Source organism: Pinus tabuliformis, chromosome 1_1, assembly GCF_031772625.1.
Source record: "Pinus tabuliformis cultivar Carrire ecotype Pingquan chromosome 1_1, CPIR1, whole genome shotgun sequence".
In the NCBI taxonomy this organism is placed as follows: domain Eukaryota; kingdom Viridiplantae; phylum Streptophyta; class Pinopsida; order Pinales; family Pinaceae; genus Pinus; species Pinus tabuliformis.
The window spans coordinates 866891958-866917767 of NC_142297.1; the positions used below are offsets into that span (position 1 = coordinate 866891958).

Consider the following 25810-nt stretch of genomic DNA (forward strand, 5'->3'; position numbering starts at 1 on the left):
AAAAATAATTTTGTCCAAAAATTTACAGTGAAAATGGGATCTATGTTGCTTACAATAATCTTTGGGTTTCCATGTAGCTTTTGAATTGTTTCCATAAATGCAATAGAAACTATTATGGATTTAAATGAATGTGATAATGCACAAAAGTGTGCATACTTGGTAAGTTTGTCAACTACCACCATGATGACACTCTTTCCCTCGTACTTGGGTAAACCTGTGATAAAATCCATTGAAACCTCCTCCCAACATTGGCTTGGAATGGATAAAGGTTGTAATAGACCCGGGGTCTTAATTGTTTCAACTTTATTTTGTTGGAAAACCAAACATTCCACCACAAACTTTTGAATATACGATTTAAGGCCATCCTCAAGAAATTCCTTCTTAACCCTGTGGTAAGTTTTTAAAAATCCCGAGTGCCCTCCTAAGGGAGAAGTGTGCAATTCCATAAGAATGTTTTGTTTCAGTTGGGAATTCTTACATAGGTATAAGTGATCTTTATACCATAACGAATCATTTTTCCAGCTAAATGTATCAGATGTACTAGGATCTTGTTGTAACTTTCGAATGAGTGCCCACACTTCTTCATTATTCTTCCATTCCTCCCTTGCTTCGTTTATCCAATCTGGTTGGATAATAGAAATGGTGCACAACAATGCTTCCACATACTCATCTTTTCTTGAGAGTGCATCTGCCACAACATTTTGCTTCCCTTTTTTGTAGATGATTTCAAAGTCATAGCCCAACATCTTTGTGACCCATTTTTGTTTCCCTTCAGAGGATAATCTTTGTTCTAAAAAGTATTTAAGACTATCATGATCCATTTTTACCTTGAAGTGTCTTCCCATTAGGTAGGGTCGCCATTTCTTAAGTGCATGTAGTATTGCCAACATTTTCTTCTCATAGATAGCTTTGTGTAAATACTTTCCCTTGATTGGACGACTTTCGAAAGAAATGGGTCTTTCATTTTGCATTAAGACAACACCAATTCCATTTCCTGAAGCATCACATTCCACAATAAATGTTTTTGTGAATTCCAACGTAGCTAAGACCGGTGCTTGGCACATTGCCTCTTTAAGATGTTCCAAGGCCTTTGTTGCTTCTGGAGTCCATGAAAATTCATCTTTCTTCAATAATGTTGTTAGAGGTGCTGCTATTCTCCCATAATTCTTAACAAACTTGTGATAATACCCTGTCAACCCGAGAAATCCTCGTATATGCTTTATGGATGTGGGGATTTTCCATTCCTTAATGGATTTAATTTTGCTATGGTCTACCTTAACACCTTCATGAGATACAATATGACCCAGATATTCCACCTCTTGTACTCCAAAGAAACATTTGGAGCCTTTTTCATATAATTGTTTCTCCTCTAATAGTTTGAGCACCCTATCAACATGTTCAACATGATCCTTCCAAGACTTGTTGTAGATTAGTATATCATCAAAAAATACTAACACAAATTTTCTAAGGAAGTGTTTAAAAATGGAATTCACCAAACCTTGAAATGTAGAAGGTGCATTGTTAAGGCCAAACGGCATGACCAAAAATTCATAATGACCTTCATGAGTTCTAAATGTTGTTTTCAGAATGTCTTCAATCTTCATTCTGATTTGATGATATCCTGAACGAAGATCCAACTTGGTGAAGTAAATTGATCCATGCAATTCATCCAATAATTCATCAATGACAAGAATGGGAAATTTATCTTTAATAGTGAGCTTGTTGAGCTTCCTATAATCCGGACACATGCGCCATGATCCATCCTTCTTGTGCACCAATACTATTAGAGCAGAGAAAGAACTTTGACTAGGTTGAATTATACCAGCCTCTAGCATTTCTGCAACCATACGTTCAATTTCACGCTTTTGGGCATAGGGATATTTGTACGGCCTGATGTTTGGAGGAACACTTCCTAGAATCAAATGAATAGCATGATCATGATCACAAATAGGTGGGATACCTTTGGCAGTCTCAAATACCTTGGAATTATTGTCCAAGAATTTTTGGAGATCTGGAGAAATAGATGATTTCGATGTGGGAACCTCTAGCGAACATAATTGTGCAATTACAGCGCGTTGTTCCTTCTTTAGAAGCTTTTTCATACCTTTAGAGTTGATTATCTTTCCCAATTTCCCTACAATACCCCTTAATTCAACTTCCTTTCCTTCCGCACAAAATTTCATGAAAAGTTCTTAAAAATTTAAAGCTATTGTAACCAAGGATTGTAGCCATTGGACTCCTAGTACAACATCAGCACCACTCATTGGAACGGAAAGCATTGGGCTATTCAATACATATTCTCCCATGGATAGCTTGATATTATGGCACTTTCCAAAGCAATTTATGGTTCCTCCACTTGCAACCATCACTTGACAATATGGTGTTGGATATAGGAAGCAATTCAATTCCTTTTCTATATTACAATGAATAAAATTATGGGTACTTCCCGAATCAATCAACACTATTACCTTTTTCTTCTTGATATGTCCTATCTTGATAGTTTGAGGAGTGGTGATTCCAGCCAATGCATTACAAGATATGGTCGGATTCATTTCTTCTTTATCTAGGGTTGTTCCTGGAGTATATCCCCTTCTTTTGACATTGCTTGTTCCTTTTATTCCTCCTCTTCACAGTCTATGTAGAATAATTTCTTCTCGGCACACTTAATACCTTTATTGTATTTGCTATCACAATTGTAACAAATCCCTTTTGCTCTTTTTTCTTCCAATTGTTGTGGTGTCAACCTTGTAAGTTGTTGAAGGTTAGGGGCAACAACACTTCCATATTTATAGTTGTGAGTGGTAGGCTTCCCGGTTTCCATAATTTTGCTTTCCATTTTTTTTGGTAACATAAATGCCTTATGCAATGAATTAGGTTCCCAAAGGCAAACTCATGTTGGATATTATCATTTAAAGTCCCTATGAACACATCAATCCTATGCTCCTCTGGAATATATTTTACCCTTATGTTCAATTTTTGGAAGTCCTCAATGTGCTCCATCATTGAACCCTTTTGTTTGAGATTTATCAATTGGCTAAAAAAGGTGCTGCTTTTTGTATCCTCATAATGTGCTATCATTTCTTCCATAAAAATTGTCCAAGTGACAATTTGTTTACGAGAGAAAATCCATCGATACCATACAAACTGATTTGGTTCCAAATATAAAGTTGCAATATGTACCCTTTGTGTGTTTTGCACATTATGGAGATCGAAAAATTGCTCCATCTATAGTATCCATGTTCCGGGATCCTTGCCATCAAACTTCCTCATATCGATTTTTGGAACATGGTGGGTCTTCAATATAACATTAGAGTCTATGAAATCATGATTAACATTTATTTTGTTCTCATCATGAGTTTCCTTTACTACCCTTTCACCATTAGTGACCATATCTTGGTGCAACTTATTCAAATTTATCTTCAATTCTTCCATCTTATCGTCCATGCCATTCATATTAGCATCCATGCCATTCATCTTAGCTTCCATGCCATCCATATTAGCTTCCACACCATCCATCTTAGCTTCCATCTTAACTTGCATGCCATTCATATTAGCTTCCACGGCATCCATCTTAGCTTCCATCTTAACTTGCATGCCATTCATTTTAGCTTCCACACCATTCATCTTGGCTTCATTTGCCTTTAGTGAGAGTGAAATTTGTTGTACTTGGTCTTGTAATTTTGATATATCATGTTGCATTTCTTCCTCTTCTTCACGAGTCATTCTAGATATTTCATGTTTCTTACTATGTTTTTCCATTTTCTTTCTTCGGGGCATTAATTAATGCTAATAATTCTTCACCATTCCCTTTGAATTCCTTCAAACTAATTTTTCAAACCAATCTTATGCAAAATTAAAAAAAAACTACACACATTTTTTTCACTTTGTAAGAGCTCGATATTGAATCTATTGTATCTCTGTAACTGTGAATCTTGAGTATCTGAAATATAGTTTTACGATATCTCTCTGAGTCCTCTTTCTAACCCCGCAATTCTGATCAATATTGGATTCTCCAAGGAATAGTTATGCCAAATCTCCCACGTGACCTGATTATAAACTAGTTCAGTAGAGCGAACTTGTACGACATGCCATGTGTCACTGTTTCGACCTTAGTACCCGACACTGATACACAGAAAACTATAAGCCGTCCTCTTTCTAAAACTTCTTACTAAATTTAAATCTGATGCTCAAAACAAAAGTTATGACGATTTTCTCCAGGTCACCTGTTTGGAATGTAATTCAGGAGTCTGCAAAAACCCTAACTTCCTTAGATCATATCTTCGCAAATATAGTGAGACAAGCTCTGAAATTCGGACCCGAAGTTCAAAACGATTTCAGATAAAATGGGTTTTTTTGTAGCCTCTGAAACGTCACAGAAATTTTTTTATAGCGACAATGCCATGATGACTTGTTTGGAGCAGCGAAACACTAGAATCCAAAGCTTTGATACAAAATGTTAGGAAACTAGCTCACACAAAGATAGAAAAATAGATCAACACCTTAGAATTCAACCTCTTTGAGGGGGAAACCTCCTTTATGTTACACAAATGAACAATTCTTGGATGATATAGATGACTAAACCTCCCTTCTATATATAGGAGTCTAAGGGGTCATAATATAATCAAGCCAACATAACAGTAATAACATAAGGGCACAAAATAAGAATAGTGGGTTTCTACGGGGCATACTAATAACAATATGGGGACAATAGGGGCACAATAATAACAATAAGGGATACAATGACAATATTAATGGGGGAATCACTAGTATTATAGGGGCCTAACAAGTTCTCTACCTCAAGTTTGTAAAGATTGTATTCATGGGGAATGCAATAGTTTGAAACATACTTTGTAAGAAGAAGGTGTTCATAAGCATGCACTCGAACAAGAGAGTTGTGAAAGCTCTAAAACCATTCAAGATATTGATGGTGTTCCAAAGGAAGCCACTTCTTCATTCGATTCACCTCCTCATGAAGGCAATAAAGGTGAAAGAGAAAGGTATAAATATGATTTCAATAATATTTCTTTTGATTATGTAAAGCATGATAAATTTCCCCATAAATATTGGAAAAAAATTGCATGTTCCTTTTGTGGTTTGGATAACCATAGTGTTTCTAGATGTTGGAAGAGAATGGCCACATACAGGAGACTTTTGAAGAAAATGAGGCAGGAAGCCAAAAGTCCATTAGACAAGGCAAATCATGCTGTCAAGAAGATGCACATGTGTTGCACTTACTAACATAAGCAAGAACATATTGTTGCAAAGTGTTGGACGCTGAATCCAACAATGCTTCCACAAAATTTGAAGAAGGTGGGAAGAGAAAATGGCAAGAATGGAAAGGAAGTTTCCATAATTGATGTGCTGCAGGATGATTCACATGTTGATGTCAATGTGCAGACAAAGGAAGCACCTTTGATATGGATTGGTAAGAAATGGTTAGAGTTCTTATCCAATTAAGGTTGCATGTCTTTTGATTTGATGCATTTCTTTGCTAATGGAATGCAAGTTGCAGGGTTTTACCAAAAAGGTGAATGGAAAATGTTGAGTATGAGACTCGCTTTATTGCAACAAAATTATATTCATTTCAGCTTTGTAAGTACATGTACATATGATTGAGGATCTTGTACTTAAGATAGTGCTTAAGAGAAAGTTGAAGAATGGAATAAAAACATGAGAATAGTATGTATGAACACAGGGATGTTGATGTTTTCCTTGTATTTGAACATGTATGTGTAATTGACTTAATGGTTGATTGCTTTGTTTAAAACATGCATGTAATGTCATATTGACTTGGAAAAAGTTTATTTTGTCTCCAAGATTGAAAAAGGAGATAATGATGAAATGTTTCACAAGAGGTGGAATTCTTTATATTTTGAAAAAAAATCAATAAGTTCTTTTTGTACATGCTTGACTTGAAGAGTCAGTTGTTTGAAAGGGCATGTTTTTTGTCGGCTTGTTATCCAGTCGATCATTTGTATACAAAATGTAAAGACATGATGATGATTCACATGATGTGAAACTTGTTTCTTTTGATGAAGTAATAGTTTATGCCATCAAGTTTTTTTCTTGTATATGTTGTTTTTGACAAGATGTCAGAAGAACATTTGTTTGAGCCACCTTGGATCAATGATCAAGGTAGCGATGTTCAGTTACCTTCTGTAAACTTCTTAACATAAATTCTGAAGGAAAACCATTCTTAACAGGAGGACAAGTGCATTCAGAAAGGAAAGTGTTGACTACCTTCAAGTTTTGGTACAAGGCAAGTGTATGGAGGCTGAAAGAAGAGGGTGCTGGTATTCTCATATACTGTACAAAACAATATAAACTTTGAAACGGGAACTATAAACTCAAAACGAGAACTCTGGCCAAAAAACCCCGAAAAAACATCAAAAACAGTGCTAAAAACGAAAAAAGTGTATTTTTTAGGCGTCAATTTTGAACATGTTTTAAAAATGGCAGTGACTACGAAATTTACTATGAAATTTTCGTGCAAATTATAGCTTCAAAATGAAAGTGATGATACTGGAACAATGATTTTCTTTTTTAGGGTCAATTTTCAAAATTTTAAAAAATGCTAGTAAAACCAAATTTTTATGTGTCAAACAAAGTTGTTTATGAGGAAAAAAACACATTAATGTTTTTGGTAGAATATCATTTTTCTTTCCTACATATAAATTCAACATGTTTTCAACCATAACATGCTAGATACAAAAGAAATTGAAATTTTTTCAACTATAAAAACCATAACATTATGAACAAATTGCATCACTAAATGAATTCAAAAGTCATTATTTGTATATTGAATAAAACATACATTATATCTCTAATTTAATATTGCATTGTAGATATTTTAAACAATAAAATTTATCATAATTAAGACATATAATCCAACAACATAAAAATGCCTCATAACTTCTCATTTAACACCATATGGAAAACATTAATTTTATTTGAAGATATTATGCATATATCAGTTATATAAATTGTCTTAAACAATTATTCAAAATCACTCATATTTTCTTGCACACCATCAGAATTCACATCTTCGGATGAGTGACTGGATCTTGACGAAGATGTTCCATATTTTTCTCTTTCATCAACTAGTGCCCCATCTGAGTCCACATGCATGCCCAACATTTCAGGTTTCAAAATTCTTCTAGATCTACGACTGGTTTCAGCAGACTCCCATGTCAACACTGTTCCTTCTGGTAACAACCTTTTCAGAATCTCTATCGTCTTGAAGCGAAGAGTTCCTCTCTTTGTTAAATTGAAGTCATAAACAAGTATGTCAACATCCTCCAATTTTAATATGTCTGTGCAGCGACAATTTATATTTGTACCCTTTCTTTTTCTCTTTCCGCCATTTTTTTTGTCAACTACCATCTCTGGCTTATACACACCATTGAATGGGTGTGTATTTGTGGCATACCAATGTACTTCAACACTTGTAACATCCTCATTTTCTGTAAATACCTTTAGAACTTTAGCAACCTAGAATGGATAGCCGTTGGGATCTCCATCTGCTAGCACTGCAATCATGCAACCCTCCTTAATATCCTGTATTGAACCCCTATAAAGGTCTTCCATGGCTTCACGTTGTGCACGAGATCTTCTGGAACCAATATACATCTCTCTTTCCGTTGCCTGTGAAGAATTAATAATACCTTGAGATTGTTGTTGTTCAACAATGTTTATTTCCTCATGTTCATTCGACACATTTTGTGGCCAAATAAATGGATTTTTCAAAGGTATATCTTCATTTGTTGTTGTTGAAATGATATCACTTTGATTATTGAAAAATGACTCCCACCAAACTGAATCATCAATGTCAAAGTACTCATATGTTTTTTTTTTTTTTTTTTTTTTTTTTCCGAGGAAAAAAACGAACCTTTTTATAAGAAATAAAAAAGTTACAAGCACATGAGTTAACATTCCAGCAGCTTCTGTGATCTTGAGACCACCATCAGTCCTCAAGGAGAGAGACATACTCCCCTTTGAGTCACCAAGATCCAAGCATAAAATAAACCATAAGCAGTTTTTTCTGCTTACTTTCAGCACTTGATCGTTGTCTCCTATGGACAACTCTGTCAAAAGATTTTATACATGACAAAAAATAACGTGGGCCTCCTTTTACAGCAGGAAAACAACCCACGGATCTGTTTTTCATAGAAAAGTTTTCTAAAGCAAGCCCGATGAAACAAGAAAATAGTAACCAGCAGAGTTTTTCTTTGACCGAAACAGAATAGAAGAGCTGTAGAAAGACTATCTATACATCCTGTAACAGCAAAAATTAAGTGTGGGGAGGGAGATCCGACACACGGATCTGTTCGTTCATCTGTTCAGTTATCCTCCACGAGTCCACAGCGAGCTGCAAACCCTCTTTAGAAAGCCTATCTGCCTCTTCGTTCCTGTTCCTGTAGATATGTTCAATGGAGAAAATATTAAAATGTAATTTTAAGTTTTGAATCTCTTCCAGAAGCGGTCTCAACATATAATTTTGACATCTGTATTTCCCAATGACCCAGTTAATTACATTCAGAGAATCACCAAAGATCTGAATAGTGAAGATATTTCTGTTTATGAGCCAGCAAAGAAGAAGTTTAAGGGCAAGAAGTTCAGCAAAATTGTTGGTGCCGGGACCCAATCCCACAACGGCTTTGAGAGAGTGAGAGGGGTTTATATGAATGGCGATTCCAGCACCCGCAATATTGTTTTGTGCTGCCCCGTCAAAATAGGCCCACGGAATTCCTTCCCTAATCCGTTCTTCCTTTTTAGGGACTGAGTTTCGTGGTTCTTCAGACTCCGGGATACTAGAAAGAATGGCTGAACTTTGTATTGCAATCACCTCCGCTGGAGTGAGATGATCTCTGAAAATGCTTCTGTTTCTAGCTATCCAGATACCCCAACAGAGGATGGGGGGAAGATTCCTAAGGTTCCTTTCTGAGTAATGGTTCCACCAATATTCCCAAGCAGCGAGAAAAGAATCCCCTTCCCAGCGAACATTTCTCCCCAAAAGCTTTTGCATTTCTTCCCAAACTTTCCTTGCAAAAGGACAAGCAATGAACAAGTGGAAAATGGATTCAGAGTCTAAGAAGCATAGGGGGCACCTACCTGGGCCCTGTTTGAATCTGGATTGAAGGATGTCCCAGGTAGGGATTTTCTTTCTTAAAACACACCAGAAAAATAATCTTGCTTTCTTGGGGCACTTCAATTTTAGTAGAGGTTTTGCCCACCATTCTGGATTAACCCACCCTTTCTTCTTCATCAAGAAAGCATACCCCGCCTTTGGGGAGTAGGCTCCATTTTCAGCATGAGCCCACACCAATTGATCCGGTCTGTCCTGAATTCTGACATTTGATCTCTTTAGCTCCTGAAGAAAACTCCGCCACTCATTCCTCCACCTGGGGTCGATTCCTAACTCTTCTTCTGATTTCCATGCTTGGCCCCAAATGGTTGACTGACCCATATTAGCAATCTGATTTAAGCCAAGAATCCCCTTCGAATCCAGGTGGGCATTCAGTTCAGGAGAAAGAGCGAAAGATTCGTTGCATCCCACCCAAGGGTCTCTTCCAATCCTTACATTTTCACCGTTTCCTACCTGCCAAGCCAGACCCTGTTCGATTACCTTGAATGCCTCTACTGTGGCTTTCCATATCACAGAGAAATTCCTTCCTTTCTTGTTTGTGTTCCTTATCCAATCTTCTAGGGGCATGGGATCTATATATTTCCTCTTTACTACTCTGGTCCATAGGTTCTCAGCAGTGATTAAACGCCATCCGGATTTTGCTGCTAAGGAGGAGCTGAAGTCAATGAGATTTTTAATGCCCCAGCCGCCCCAGTCTTTTGGCCTTGCAATTTTGTCCCATGACACCCAAGGAAGCACTGAGTCCTCCTTTGACCCTGACCAAAGGAATCTGCTGCATAGTTGTTTAATCTTGTGAAGAATGCCTTTTGGGATCCATGTCAGAGCTGCCCAGAACACAGGCATGGCCTGGAGGACTGAATTCACCAGAGTCAACCTGCCTGCTCGAGATAGCCACTTGAAACTCCAATGGGATATTCTTTGTTCAATTTTTGCCACCAGCCAGTTCCAGTCCTGCTTTCTGTACAATTGAGGTTTTAACCAAAAACCAAGATATTTGAAAGGATTCTCCATTTTACAGGCCTCAAAAGGTAAGTATGATAAAATCAGGAGTTCCTCCTGTCTGTTGAAACCCTCCAGAATAAGCTGGGATTTTCTAGAGTTTATTTGAAGGCCTGTTGCTTTCAAGAGCAAGTCAAGAATACTTTTAAGCTCTCTAATTTCATTTAAGATTCCATTTGTAAATAAGAAAATACCATCTACCAATAGGAGATGGGTAATAAACAAATTTACAGCTACTTCCAAACCTTTTACCAAACCTGATCTTTTGGCATTTGATATCAATCTGCTGAGGCCTTCAGCAGCTAGAAGAAAAAGCAGAGGGGAAAGGGGACACCCTTGCCTCAAACCCCTTTGTCCTCTGAAGAAATGGGATGCAGCCCCGTTTATTAATACTGCAAAACTTGCATTTGAGATACATCCCATGATCCAGCTTATGAAATCCACCTTGAAACCCAGGTGGGTCAGCAGCATCCTTAGATAATTCCAGCTGATTCTGTCGTAAGCTTTGGACAGGTCAATTTTTAGCACGGCCCCTTTTGCTTTTGAGACCCTGATGCTATGAATGGTCTCCTGAGCCACCCCTATAGCTTCATGGATTTGGCGACCGTCTAAAAAACCGAATTGTTCCGGAGAAATGCAGTTTGATAGGACCGGTTTCAGGCGAACCGCAATGGTTTTTGCAATGATTTTGTAAATGCAATTGCACAGTGAGATCGGCCTAAAATCCTCGAAAGTTTCCGGATCCTCCTTTTTAGGTATAAGAGCAATGAAGGTAGCATTGAAAGGGGGATAAACCTCGCCTTTTCTCCTTGATTCCTCCACCACTTCCGTTAATTCTTCCCCAATCAGCTCGAAGAAATGAGTGAAGAGTTCAACAGTCCATCCATCCGGCCCCGGACTTTTGTCTTTTGCCATTGATTTAACAATACTTTCTACTTCCTCTTTTGTCACCTCTCTAAAAAGGTCTTCAGCCTCGTCCCCCTCCACAAAACGAGGGAAATCTTGAGTTGTTCTGATAATTTCGGCTAAAGAAACCCCTCCTAGGTCTAGGAACAAAGAAACAGAGCAGGAAGAGACAAAAAAAGAGACAGAAGGAGGAGAAAAAAGGGGCAGAAAAGGCAGAACAGGGAGAAGAGTCCCCTGAGACTCTGGAAAGGGAGGCAGCAGGTGCCCTCGCTGCCCTCAATACACCAATCAAGCCAAAGCAAAAGAGGAAAAGACATGCCTCCATGTATTTTAGGGCTAGGAAGAGCACAACAATCAAAACAGGAAAACATCGACCCTCTTCAAAAGTGCCAATTACAATTGAAGATTCACCCTCTCCCAAGGGGAAAGAATCCCCTTCAAAGACACCTATCATGTATGAAAGGGGGACTCCTAGATCTTCCACCTGGAAGGAAAAGGTAGTACTAGATGACCCAAAAACATTCCTATAGAACACTCACACAGTTCTACAGGAGACACTGTCAGAACTACAGGAGACCCAAAAGCTTGAAAAACGGATGGAAGGATAGCCACAGGTATAGGAGGAAGCTACAGAGCTACAAGAACCTGATCCCCAGCCTAGTCTTGCCTCCTATTACAATCTACTTGAGGGAGGAACAATAATCCCACAGAAATTTACAATTCCATTATTCTTTGAATTAGAGAAGGAAAGAATAAGAACACATAGGTGGATGCAAATATCCAAATCCAAAAGAGTTGAGGATGTTGGTCATATGGAAAAAAAACTCAGAGAAATGGGCAAAGAGTTGAGTGCTCTCAGAGACAAGGAAGCAGACCCAATGAATCAATCTATCCAGTCAAGCTCTTGGGTTTAGATCTATTCTTTTCTTACTGATTGGGAAGGGTTATATTAGCAGGGAGCTAGATCAACAGGGAAAGGGAGCTAGATAGAAGAGACAATCAGATAATAGACAATCAGATAATAGAATAGCTTGAGGACTTATTAGTTATACAGAGGAGCAAGGGAGCAGGGGAGCCGGAGAGCCGGAGAGCAAGCATTAGTGTAGATTCATATATAACTACAGTAAGGAAAACAACCAATGCTTCCCAACGCCGGTGCCGGTGCGGGTGCTTGCGGGTTCGGGTGCTTGGTCTCATTCCTTCACCCCAGAAAATCCATCAAGTAGAGTAGACCCGTAGAGTAGAATTGATCCAATAGTACCATAATTGGGCGGTTTATAAGCCTCCTGGGTCGAAGGGTTACCATAATTGGGCGGTTTATAAGCCTCCTGGGTCGAAGGGACGGAGTCACTCACTATTCATATGGTGAGGGTTACCATAATGGGAAGATTTATAAGCCTCCTCCGTAAGTAGCTTGGTTGCTAGATACGGCGTAGTTAGTTATATATGAGCATGTGGTTTCACAAGATTGCTGCTCGGCGAAGGCAGAATGACATATCTCGAATGACGTAATTACGTATATAATGAATGCTAACCAAGACTTGGGGCCCCTCCCCCAATAGAGCAAGCTCCTATCGTCGCTTCCACCTTCTATTACTTCATTTACCATCTTCGTAAGGCCAGGTTCATGTGGGATAACTTGATAGGCCCCACCCTGAAGGTGAAACTGTTGGGAATTCCTACCTCTATAAAGTCAGCCAAGTAAATAAGCAAGCCATAACTCCATAGATCACTAGGCGAAGTGTTGCTTCTTTGTATAACGTAAAAAACGATTTCATTTCGGTCACTAGCCAGGTATCTAAATGCATAAGGATCAGTTGGCAAGTGAAATCCCGCTAGCATTCGCAAGAAGAAAGTGTGAGTTCGGGCTTTAACTGTAGCAAAGCCCTGTAACGTTACGGAAGGCAGGGAAAAGTGTCTTTTTTCTGGGTTATACCTTACCTGAGCATATCGAGTTCGGAAATAACTGAATCCACCCCGCCCGGTCAACTTGCTTTGTAACGGACTATCCAATGCTTGTGGGGTCTTTCAATTTCGATATGGATCTCCACCTGGGTCGAGAACTATGAGTGTGAGTGCTGGAGGTAAGGTAAGGGGTAAGGATCACTTACATTGCAAACTAAGTGGTTCCTGATCAATTGGACCTGGAACGGGGTCCGGATCAAACTTATGGTGGTGAGACAACCGGGTCTACGACGGATGCTTCAAATATGGATTTGGATCTGCCATGGTGGTGAAACTCTCATTTTTTATGCTTCTATCGTCTCTGCTCCTGGTGGCATTTCTTAAACTTAGTCCACTGGTCCCGGCACCTGGATAGGCATCCGTTATCACTACTACCTAGAGCTTCACAGTGATATCTGGGCATGGAACTCAATCTGCCGTCTTAAGCCTTACTTGTCTTTTTAGAACTAACAGTGGCCCTCAAGCCAAGTATCTTATCTGCCCTGCCTTACTCCAGATACTTACTGCCTACATGCTCTGCCCTCCCACAGACGGACGCTACATGCCCTCCCTCTCTCTATATGGCCCTCGGCTGGGCCCTTCTTTAATGCTGCGCCAGCTGACCGAAGTGGGATTGATATAATAAGCTTCTATTTCCTGAGGTCAGATGAGAAATATGATCCAACACGCTCCTGCATAATGAACAGGCTCGGTATACCTTGGTCCTGAATAAGGGATGCGCAGAGTACTTATACCAGATGGAGGGCTCCTGCTGTTTCGAGTGCTGCTCCTCTTTGGACACTATTCACTATTATAGTGTTATTACATATATAATGAATGACTGGAAAACAATGAATTCAATGATGTTATTACGATGGAGCTTCGCTGAGCCAACTTCCCCCTATTACTACCTCAAATTCATGGAACTATCCATCCTTGATAAACACCTCCCACTTCGTACTATCTACGTTACTATAGGCCTTTTATAACTGCTTCAAACCTCAAGTCGCCCTTCCTACAGTGCGGTATTTTGATATGAAGGACCTGGTGGCATTCATCAATGGTTGGTGGTTCATTATATGAGCATTCATTGTGTGGTGGATAATAATCTTAATTCAGAATTTCATTCTCTATATTGCATTCATGGTGTGGACCTCTTTCCCCGAGGGTGTTGAGGGGGATTAAGTGACCCATAGAACAAATTTGAAATGCTCAATTTACTTATTGGGTGGGGGGGCTTTTGGTCGAGCCTGCTGTCGCATCCTTTGAATTGAAGCCATTTCCCATCGCCCCCCACTTCAAGGACTTAGGGATTTCTTGATTGTTGTCCTTCCTAGGGCTCTTCTCTTGTGGTTGTGGTTCTCTCTTCTTATTCTCTGGCAGGGGTGGATGCTGTGAAGACGCCAGGTTGATAGCATGCACATAAGTAAAGGCAAGGTAGGCTTCATAAATTCAATAGCACTCGCTCACTGTTCAGCCCACCCAAGCAAGCCGCCCTTCCAAGATAAGGGGTCTGGCTGTAGTTCCTTTCCTCAATGAGGGCAATGCAATATTGTGGGTAGCTTTCAAACTTCCTTGCACTAGGAAGCGCAAGCCCCTCCGGGACCTTCGATTGATCGGCTTCAAAAGTGAATACGAATGGTAAAAGTGCCCACCCACCCATTTGGATAGGACTTATAAACAAAGCTGAACTCATACACCAGTCCCAGGAAAATGATTCTTCCCTGAGTTTGACAAAGCCTCAAAAGGCGAGACCTCTCTGCCCTCTTGGTCCTTTAGCTTCCAGATTGTATTTGCATTTTTCCGGCCTTTTGCATAATTGTGGAAAAATTTTGTATTCTCATCCCCTGCTTTCAACCAAATTGCCCTACTCTTTAATCTCCATTCTTCCTCTTTGTCTAGTAGGATCTTAGCTCGCGTTTTCTCAAGGGCCACAATCCTTTCTTTTGACTCCTGAGAAGCATAAGCGTCCGCCTCAGGATCTTCTAGTGCTCGGAGTTCATCATCAATTTTAATCAAGGCCTCATTTTGTGTTTTCCTTCTTTCAGATGCCCACTCTACAGTTGCTTTCTTTAGTCTTTTAAGATTTTCCATAAAGAGAGCTCCTTTGTTTCCAGAAAAGTCTCTACCCGTATGTCTCCAAGTATTCCTGAACAGCAGATTAAAAGACTCTTCTTGCAGCCATGAAGCATTGAATTTGAAGGGAGCTGCAGGTTTTGGGGGAGGCTTGGAGAGTTCTAAGAGGATGGGGAAGTGATCAGAATTTCCCCCTTCACCCACCCATTGCCTGAACATCGGGACATTGGACGCCATCAAGTCATTTATTAGGAAGCGGTCAAGCCGTTTTGCTATCCTCTCTTCCCCAGTTCTCCTATTCCGCCAGGTGGGCTTTGCCTTTATATAATTTACATCTATCAGCTTGTGGGATAGGAGAAGTTGAGCAAAATAATCTGATAGAGGGTCAATTCTGGCCGAAGGTCCCCAAGCCTCCGCATTCCCTAAGGAGAAGTTTAAGTCACCTCCGATTATCAGATTTTTTCCTTTTAAGAAATCTTTAGACATGAAAGCGTTCCAGAAAGCAACCCTTGCCTGACATGGCCCGTAAACATTTACTATCAGGAAGGAGAAATCGAAATCTGGGTAGATAACCTCCATACCCATCACATTGTGCATACCCCAAAAACTCAAAATTTTCAGTCTGCCATCCCTGCAACCGATGGCGAGACCCCCCGAATGACCTACTGCATCAAGGGCTACAAAGGTCCATCCCGGGAGGAGAGAGTTTAGGACAGGTTCAATATCTACACCCCTTCCCAGGGTTTCTTGTAGAAAAACCAGATCCGGGTTATAGCGAGAGATTAATTCCTTCAAAGCCAGTTTTTTGGGTTTACTGGTTAAACCCCTGCAGTTCCATGATAAACAGATCATTTTATAACCGCCTCAGGGGGTTTTGCTGCTCTAAGCACCCCAGAAATCAACCTTTGTTTGCCGTCAGCCACATCCAGTTTAGCTTTAACTTGTGCTTTTGACAGATCTGACTTTCTCCCTCTACCCTTTTTCTGAGAGGGTCTAGACGATGAAGGACCCAATCCACCCACAGGATCCCCCAAATCAGGAGAAGGGTCAGACTTTTTGCTGAGAGATCTAAGGTTATAAGTGCGGGCAGGGGTGGAGCCGCCTGAGACCGGGTTAACTAAAGAAACGACTTCACTATTCAGATCAATGGAAGGAATATCAACAGTTAATTGTTCAATGTTTGTACATATATCTTTGCAGTTTGAAGTCAGAGGGGACTCCATAGAAGAGGGGACAATATTTGACTCAGGAAAATAGACAGAGTTTGGTGGGATTGATTGCTTACCGGATGGATCATTTGCAACGGCCTCAGTAATTCCGCCAGGGGGCTTTTCGACTCCGCTCAGATTCTCGGCCGCTTGGATCGGGACTCCTTCAGTCTGGGCCAGAGCTTCATCCTCCTGAGATTGAACCCCTTCCATGGGCTTGTCCTCTGAGCTATTCTTCCTCGCCATATTTATATCATCACCCATGCTCCTCTCCCTCTGCTCGACAGGTTTTTGGACCCTCCTTCTGCGCCGCCCCATAGGACAATCCCTCGCCAGATGTCCGAGCTCATGGCATCTGTGGCACCTAAAAGGTAGTAATTCATAATCCAACAACTGTTCAAAGACATACTCTCTATATTGCAGGTTTATCGAGTCCACAAGCCCTTCACTTGGATTCAGACGCACCAATATCCTTGCCACTGCCCTTTCATGAGTGTCTAGAAAGGACATATCCGCTTCCAAAAACGTACCCAGCGAATTCCCAATTGAAGAGAAAACAGACTCCACCCAGAGGAACGGTGGAAGACCAGGTGCCCTTACCCAGACGGGGAATTCCTCCACTTTTTCCTTGGACGCGTCGAAGAGTGGTGACCACCTTTTGAAAAATACTGGGCGTTTCCCAAAAGCCCAATTCCTTCCTTCAACCCACTCCATGGCTTCTTTGCTATCAAACCTGATCATGAACCACCCTTTTACCAGAGTGGCCATTTTGAAAGACTTTGCCGGAGTCTCCATCCATAGACGCTCCGCCCATTGCTGAAGAGACTTGCCAGAGACCGAACGCCCCCTTACACGGCCCACAAGCGTACATTCTGCCACATCCAACGCGTCCTCTACTTGAACATCCATTCCCAGTAACAAGTTCCCGGCTAACCTTCTCGATTTTAGGGATTTTGCCTTCTTACGCTTTTCCCCGACCCTTCCTCGTTCCAGATCCGCCTCACTGTCAATGCCTGAAGTGTCTGGTGCCCTTAGTGCTCCATGCACATTACCCGCAAGAGGGTTACCTTCCTTTCCTGGGGGAAAAAGGCTCGGACCTCCTGCTGCAGTTCCTTCCTTGCCATTAGCCTGATCCCCCTTCTCTTCCGACCTTCCAGTGACAGGGTTTTTGTCATTCTTCCCCTGAATAGAAACCTTGTCAAGATCGGGAAAGACCCCCTTAGTAATCGGGCCGCCTGAAGGCAATACAGCTGATGAAAAGGGTCGATTAACCGTCAAGGAGCCGCTTCTATCCCTGACTTCTCTATCTGATCCTTGAAAGCCCCCTATAGTCCTCCATAACCCCTGTCTGGAATTAAAGTTTATAATGTCTTCTAACCCACCCGACGGACTGAAAATCTTTGAAGGAGAAAGAACCTTACCATCTAGTAAACCTTTTTCTTTCTGTGTGCAGACCTCCTGTCGCGCTCCTGAAGCTTCTAAGCGACCACCAGTATTGCCAAGCTCCCCGGCCGGGACTAAACTCTCCTCCAACGAAACCCTAGGCAGTTTACTTCTCCAAGGACCTCCTGCTGGAGATTTGTCGGGTGCGGAAATGCCCTCTCGACCGAAAAACTTGTCCAGGTTTTGATCAGTGACCTCCTTTCCCCAGACCGAGAGTATGTCTTCAGGGGCTGGGTCTAATTCCACCGCCTCGCTGTGGTAAACCATGTTCGCTAAACCGCGTTAAAACCTGACACCTCACAGAAACCCGTTACCACAAAGCTCGCTCCTTGAAACGCCTGGGGGTAAAGCACCGGCTTGTTTAGGGTAAAAACCTATTCAAAACCGTCTCGGGACAAAATTTCAGAAGTAAAAACTCAGGGTAATACTGTCAACACCAAAACCGCCAGCGCTATGCCCCCGAGAACCTAACCGTAGAGACCAAAAAGGGGAGACCGCCCATCTGTCAACAGCTAGGTAACCTCGAAACCGCAAACCCACGGAGGGTCTGCCATCAGTCCTGCCCGTACCTGCTCGTCGTAGGTTAGCCTGTCAGTGTCACCCAGGCCTGAAGCCTAGGGTTTCAGGGTCGAACCCTGTGCCTTCCTCATACCTCAAGTTGGATATCATCAAAGTACTCATATGTATATCTAATACATTTTTTAATTTCTTCCAGGCAATCAGAATAATTTATATCTCTATTCTGTCTGTGTGCATTCTGAAATTCACCAACTGATTGTAATAACAATATTTTTGATGCAAATATTGGATGATCTGGAATGAACTTCAAAAATTGGAACCCTGATGACGGTGCCCATTCTGCAGTAGCTGAATACTTCTTGCCCCATATTAGTGTTTTCCTTTCAATTTTTCTGATACGAAATTGATGTTGGAAGCTAATGTCATTAAGTTGTTCAATGCATTTCCCCTCACCATATGATTCTAGAATAAACCTTCGCATGTCAACGGTTTCTTCCAACACATCAAAAGTAGGCTCTGGCATGTATGATTTATTAATACATTCAATTAGTGATGGCAAGCTCCCAACTTCCTTCCTCCTCAATGTGACTGAAAAACGATTGAACATCTGATCAATATGGTCATGAGTGTGCCCAACAAGAAGGAAACCAACCTTTACCTTTCGAAAAATTCTCAATTCAACAAGCATGTTTAGATATCCAAAAACAACCTGATTTTTGTTTTCACGACAAGTGTTGTCCAATTGTAGATACAAAACTTCAAGAAGATTACCGGACCAATGAGAAATCACATCATGAATTATGGTTATGGTCAGATTTGCATCATTATGAAAATTTGGAGCTGTGAAGTACACCCTTAGCAACATTTTCCCATTGCAGACCATACAACCGACCAAGAGAAACTGAATAAAATTTTCCTCTTGTAAATTTTTGGGTGTGCGAACAAAATGTGGTAAAAGTGTTTTCTTCTGGTCCATATCATCAATTATCAAACCCAAATATTTATTTGAATTATCATAACACTTCTTTCGATGCTTGTACAACTTCTTCCTTTCGTTTTTTTGTTGTTCAAAATGCTCCTGAAGTTCTTTGACAATTAAATTTACACAACATAAAAGAAATTCATTAAGAAATATGTTTTCATAGTTGATGACTATATAATTTTTAAAAGTTAAAGTTATGAATGCTTACCTCTTTCTGAGCCTTCACATTTTGTCCCTTTTTTATTTAAGAGAAGCACATGTACTGCAAATCCCCATCCTTGTCTTCTTAGGAATACAGACATTGTTGAATTCTTTCTTCCATACCTTCACAAAATATTGATATGTAATAAACCGGCCATGTCCCTCAACACCTTCTGCATATTCTTTGTATAAGTTGTAGATTTCTCGTCTTGAAAAATTATCTGGAATATGTATTGTCTCTCTATTTGGCATACACTCTCCATGCTTTGAAAAGAAATCTTTCATCCATGACATTGCAGTATTTGATAATGGCCCAAACTGTCTTTTATGACGTACTTTTGAATAAAATGTGGGATCCTTTTCCAAATTTTCTTGAATTCTCGAGAGACGAAAATTCCCAATTGAATGAAACATTTTGAAAGCTTTTCTACACATAAATAAATTCCTAATATGATAATCATAACCTGACAATTTAGATTGCATGCACCCAACTAAATATGAATTTTGCATGCTTTTATTCATTGACAAATATCTCTTCCTGCTTTTTAATGCAAATGTGAAATCCATATGTTTCAAGCAATTTTTTTGGCAACATTCACTTGAAATGAGAGCGTTGATAGAACTTCTTCTAGTCAGATATTCTGCTCTACCCCTTGTATAACTAGAACAACTTGCATTGATACGAAAAGGTCTGCTCCTACTCCTCGATACAATATTTCTTGGTAACATCTCCATCACTGGATCATCATTTGTATAAGGATTTTCATCATCATTAAGAGGAATGTTATCCACACTATGATCAGCTCTGCTTTTCAAATATTGACTTGGAGGATATTCTTCATCTTCCCCTTCTTCAGTGCTACTGTCATAGTCCTTAGAATTCAACAAACTGAATGGAAAATTTGACTCGATGTTTAATGGATATTCTTCCTCATGTGCATTGTCAGTGCTACTCTCATAGTCCATAGAATTAGGACTACGTCAAAATGTGATTGTTTACTTATTGAAGATGTTACATCCTATCCTTTGTCACTACTACCTTTATACTCATTAGAATTAGGACTAAGTGCATTATCTTGTCCTTCATCACTGCTGCTCTCATAGTCCTTAGAATTAGGACTAAAAGGACACTGTGACACTCCATTCTTTTGAAATTCATCATCACGCTCTTCATAATTGTTGCTCTCATAGTCCTTAGAATTAGGACTAAGTGGACACCGTGACACTCCAATCTTTTGAAATTCATCATCCCGCTCTTCATCACTGCTGCTCTCATAGTCCTTAGAATTAGGACTAACTGGACACCGTGACACTCCATACTTTTGAAATTCATCATCATGCTCTTCATCACTACTACTCTCATAGTCCTTAGAATTAGGACTAAGTGGACACTTTGACACTCCATTCTTTTGAAATTCGTTATCACGCTCTTCATCACTGCTGCTCTCATAGTCCTTAGAATTAGGACTAAGTGGACACCGTGACACTCCATTCTTTTGAAATTCACCATCATGCTCTTCAAAACTGTTGCTCTCATAGTCCTCAGAATTAGGACTAAGTGGACACCGTGACACTCCATTCTTTTGAACTTCACCATCATGCTCTTCAAAACTGCTACTCTCATAGTCCTCAGAATTAGGACTAAGTGGACATTGTGACACTCCATTCTTTTGAACTTCACCATCATGCTCTTCATCGCTGCTGCTTTCACAGTCCTTAGAATTAGGACTAAGTGGAATCTGTGACTCTTCATTTATTTGAAATTATCGATCCCCTCTTTCATCAGTGCTGCTCTCATAGTCCTTAGAATCAGGACTAAGTGGAAGAATTGACTTTCTATTCATAGTGGAAGAATTCCCGCTATATTCATCAATATGAATAGAGTTGTTATGCGATGAAGATGTTGATGGTGTATAAATCGAAACTTCACTATCAGAACAATCCATCCCTTTCAAATAGAAGATGTTGAATGATACAAATGGAGAGTCTCCTAAAGATATTATATAGCTTAAAGAATGAAATTTTCCCTCCAAAAAGTTTCGCGAAAATATTTCCCTCCAAAAATTTTCGCAAAAATATTTCCCTCCAAAAAGTTTGTTAGATTTATTTACCTTCATTATTTTATTCTACAATTTATTGAAAAATGTAAACTAATTTTTTTTTATGAAATAAATCACTAAAATTAAAATTGTAAACTACAACTTCTACATTAATTATTTTAATAGTTAAAGTATATAATATTTACTAAACAATTGAATTTTTTTATTTTTATTTTCTATAATATATTTTAAAACAAATTAATCCCATATTCAACCCGTTATAAAACAATTCTACAATATTCGTTTTATTATATTTTAAAACAAATTATCCCACATTAACCGTATGGTAAAACATCTTCGTAATTTCACTTATATATTAAATTTCATTATCATTATTACTCACGTCACATCCAGGTTTTCTAAAGTTCGTTGAAAGACTCATGAATTTGTCGAGCAGTTATATTGCTATCAACAACATATTCAACGAATAATTCTTGCAATTGAAAGGTAAGTTAAATTTTTTTCCTTAAAAATTTTCATATTAAATTAATTTAATGAATAAGATTTTTTTTTTTTTTTTTTTTTTTTTTTTTTTTTTTTTTTTTTTTTTTTTATTAATAATTTTTCTGAGCCAAAATAACAATTACATCCATCGTGAGCATGGTGGGCCCGATCAAACTCATTTGCCCAATAGCCGTGGATGGGTCGTCGTGGTGTCGCGGGGTGGGCGGGGTGTGAGGGCTACGGCACCCACCCTGGCGGCCCGCCCGCCTGTCGCGGGGGTTGGGTGATTCTCAGAATTGCCCAACCCCCGCGGCAGGCGGGCGAGCTGCTGGGGTGGATGCCGCAGCCTGACTCGCCCCCTATCACCAACCCCTCCCCCCTCTCGACACTCTGACCCCCTTCAACCACACACCGTGCCCCTGCCTCCTTACCACCCCTCAACATCCCCACATGACTCGCCAACACTCCCATCCCTACCCGCACCTGCCCCCTCACCCTCATCCCCCCTCACCCGCAAGCCCTCCTCGTCATCCAACCCCCCACCTCATGCGCCCTCCCAGCCTCACCCATCCTCCCCACGCGGCCTTCCTCCCCACCCCCTCACGCTCGCCCTCTCACCCACCTCACCCATCCTCTCCCCCTGCCCTCTGCACCCCACACCACCCCACTCCTTCCCCCCGCGCCCACCCTCCACCACTCCCAGCCCGCTCCCTCCCCCTCCCACAACCTCCCCACACCCCTCCCCACCCGCCCTCACCCCCCCGCTCTCTCCCCCGCCCACCCCCCCTCCCACAGCCCCCCTCCCACGGACCCTCACCGTCCGCCACCCTTCCCTCCCTTGGGCCGCCCACCCTCCCTCCGCGCTCGCCACCCCTCCCTCGGCTCCCAACCCTCCCTCTCCTCCCGCCCCCTCCCAACCCTCCCTCCCCGCTGCCTCTCCCCCCTCCCTCCCCGCCCACGACCTCCCCACTCCCCCTACCTACCTCCCCGCCCTCCCAGCCCACGACCTCCCCGCCTGACCGGCGAAATCGCTCGACCGCCGGGGTGGCGCAGCCGAGGAATCTCCCGGCCGCTGGTCGGGCGGGGGGGCGGGTCGCCGGGGTGGCGCAGCCGAGGAATCTCCCGGCCGCCGGTCGAGCGGGGGAGCGAGCTGCTGGGGTGGCGCAGCCGAGGAATCTCCCGGCCGCCAGTCGGGCAGGGGGGCGGGCCGCCGGGGTGGCGCGGCCGAAATCGCCTGGCCATCGGTCAGGCAAGGGGGGGGGGGCAACCGACGGCCGGGCGATTCCTCAGCCACACCACCCCTGCGGCGGCCCGGCGATTCCTCAGCCACACCACCCCAGCGGCGGCCGGGCGAGGGGGCAGGCCGCCAAGGTGGCGCAAAATCGCCTGCCTGGCCGCCGACCGGGCGATTCTTCGACCGCGTCACCCCGGCACCCCCCCCCCCCCCCCCCCCAACCAGCGGGCGAGTGATTCTGAGGCTGCGCCACCCCAGCGACCCACCCCCCCCCCCCCCCCCCCCCCCCACCCGACGAGCAGTAGGGCGATTCTAGGAATCGCCCGGCCGCCTGCGCCACCCTATTAGCCCGCCCCCCGGCCTGCGGGTCAAGCGGGGGGGGGGGCGGGTCGCCTGCGCCTCCCCCGCGCCCAACTGGCAACCGAGCAATTCCCGGAATCGCCCAGCCATCGGTCGGGCGGGGGGGGGGATCGAACGATTCCTAGAATCGCCCGGTCGCCGGTCGGGCGAGGGGGTCGGGCCGCTAGCGAGGGCCGGGGAGGTCGTGGGAGGGGAGGGAGGGCGAGGAGGGACGAGGGGGGGCGGGGAGGTGCCATGGGCGGGGGAGAGAGGGAGGGGAGGCGCCGTGGGCGGGGGAAGGGGGGGAGAGGAGGGGCAGTGAGGGGTCGTGGGCGGTGGAGGGAGCGAGGGAGGAGGGGCGGGGGCAGCGGTGAGGGGTCGTGGGCGGTGGAGGGAGCGAGGGAAGAGGGGCGGGGGCAGCGGTGGTAGGACGAGAGCGTGAGGGGGCGGGCAGGGGAGTGAGGGAGAGGGGGGGCGGGGAGAGGCCGTGGGCGGGGGACGGAGGAGAGGGGTGGCGGTGAGGGGAGGGGAGGGGCCGGGGGTGAGAGTGGCATGGAAGGAGAGCGTGAGGGGGCGGGGAGGGGCCGTGGGTGGGGGAGTGAGGGAGGGGGGGGAGGGGGGACGAGGAGGGGTCGTGGGCGGGGAGGAGAGGAGGGGAGTGTGAGGGGGTGGGGAGGGTGTGGGTGTAGAGGGGGAGGAGGGCGCGGGGGGAGGGTGAGGGTGAGGGGTGCGGAGGGCGTGGGTGGGTGAGGGGTAGAGCGAGGGGGTGGGCGAGGGGTGAGGGGGAGGAGCAGGGCACGAGGGGTGGGTGAGGGGAGCGCGCGTTTGGGGGGAGGTGGGGGCACGTGGGTGGAGAGGGTGACGGGGAGGGCGTGTGGGTGAGGGGGGGCGAGAGGGATGGGGGAGAGGCAGGTGGGTGTGAGGGAAGAGGGTCGGCGTGGGTGCGTGGGGGTGGAAGGGGGTCGGGTGTGGCGCCCCCGCCTGCTTGCCCACACCCGTGCACCCCTCTCACCCACACCCACCCGGCTCGCCCACCGACCCTGCCCACCCTCACCCGCTCAGCTGTCCACCCCGCCCCGTCGTCCCTCACCTAACCTCCCACCCGCCCGCCCATTAGGGGTGGCTGGGCGATTCTGATTATACAAATAAAAAATTTATGATATATTTTCGTTGTTAATTTAAGTTAATATGTTTTTGTTATTTACTGATTTATGTGTTTCTATTTTTCAGGAGAATGGCATTAAAGAAAATTTCTGTGAATCTTTCTGACCAAAGACTCTTAAAGGTGCATCTTCAAGAAACATTGGTGAACGAACTCCACTTGAGCTCATGGCTGCAAATCTTTCAAGTGCCTCAAGTGATAAGAAGATAATTTCAGACTGGAAAAAGTCAAAAGAGGTGAAATTTCCATCAAGAATCTGGTATGTGAAAGAAAAAGAAAACACAAATATGAATATATATCTATATATTGATATACCGAATGATGATGGGAAGAGTCATAGATATGTGTTCGGTACCGAACACTAAAGTTGTTTACGTACTTACAAATGCTCTCAAGTCACATGAAAGGATTAAATATCGACTATCATATTCATTGTATGACACGAGAGAGGTATCTACAAAGTTGTGTAAACAAATCGTAAATGAGATGACACAAAACATCGTAAGTATTGTTATTTATATTTGTATTTTGCGTTCTTGAAAGTGTCTCGCTATATTTTTTTAACTTTGTTTTTATTGACATATGATATTTTGTTTGGCAGACTTTTGTTGAAAGTTGTTTAATTAGGTTGGGAGGCATTCATTTCATAGAGCATGATATCATGAAAGTTGTCAACATTTTTTGCTCAGTGTCAGAAGAAGATATGGAAAACAAGCAAAATGTAGTAATTGATGATGCTACAAAACTACATCCAAAGAATCAGAAAAAAAAAGGCCTCTGGTGGATAAATCTAGCAAGGGTAAACAAGTTACTTTTGAGGACGATGAAGTTGAAACTTACAGTGAAGCATGTGTTGCCATTACTGAAGATGACATTGGAACTGAGAAAAGTCGTAAAAAACCAAAAGTAACAATGCCCAAGAATAAATCTATTGAGAATGTTATAACGAAGAAAAGTAAAGTTGAAGATTTTGAAGTAGTCATTACCAGCAGTCAAGAACCTAGTGAAACTTCAAAAGAAAGCAGAGAAATCAATACACCAGGAGCTGATCTAGATGATGGTATTATCAAAACAAAACAAAATGCCATTCGACAGAATTTGACAAAGAG

General features: G+C 42.7%; 2 protein-coding genes across 2 annotated transcripts; both read right to left on the bottom strand.

Moving 5' to 3' along the window:
- Positions 1-8290: 8290 nt before the first annotated feature.
- On the bottom strand, positions 8291-11059 carry LOC149217030 (uncharacterized). The gene has a single exon (XM_089390116.1). It carries the CDS (start codon positions 11057-11059, stop codon positions 8291-8293), a length of 2769 nt encoding a protein of 922 aa, XP_089246242.1.
- Positions 11060-14686: 3627 nt separating this feature from the next.
- On the bottom strand, positions 14687-15922 carry LOC149217031 (uncharacterized). The gene has a single exon (XM_089390117.1). The coding sequence runs from the start codon at positions 15920-15922 to the stop codon at positions 14687-14689; it is 1236 nt and encodes a 411-aa protein (XP_089246243.1).
- Between the last annotated feature and the right edge of the window lie 9888 nt (positions 15923-25810).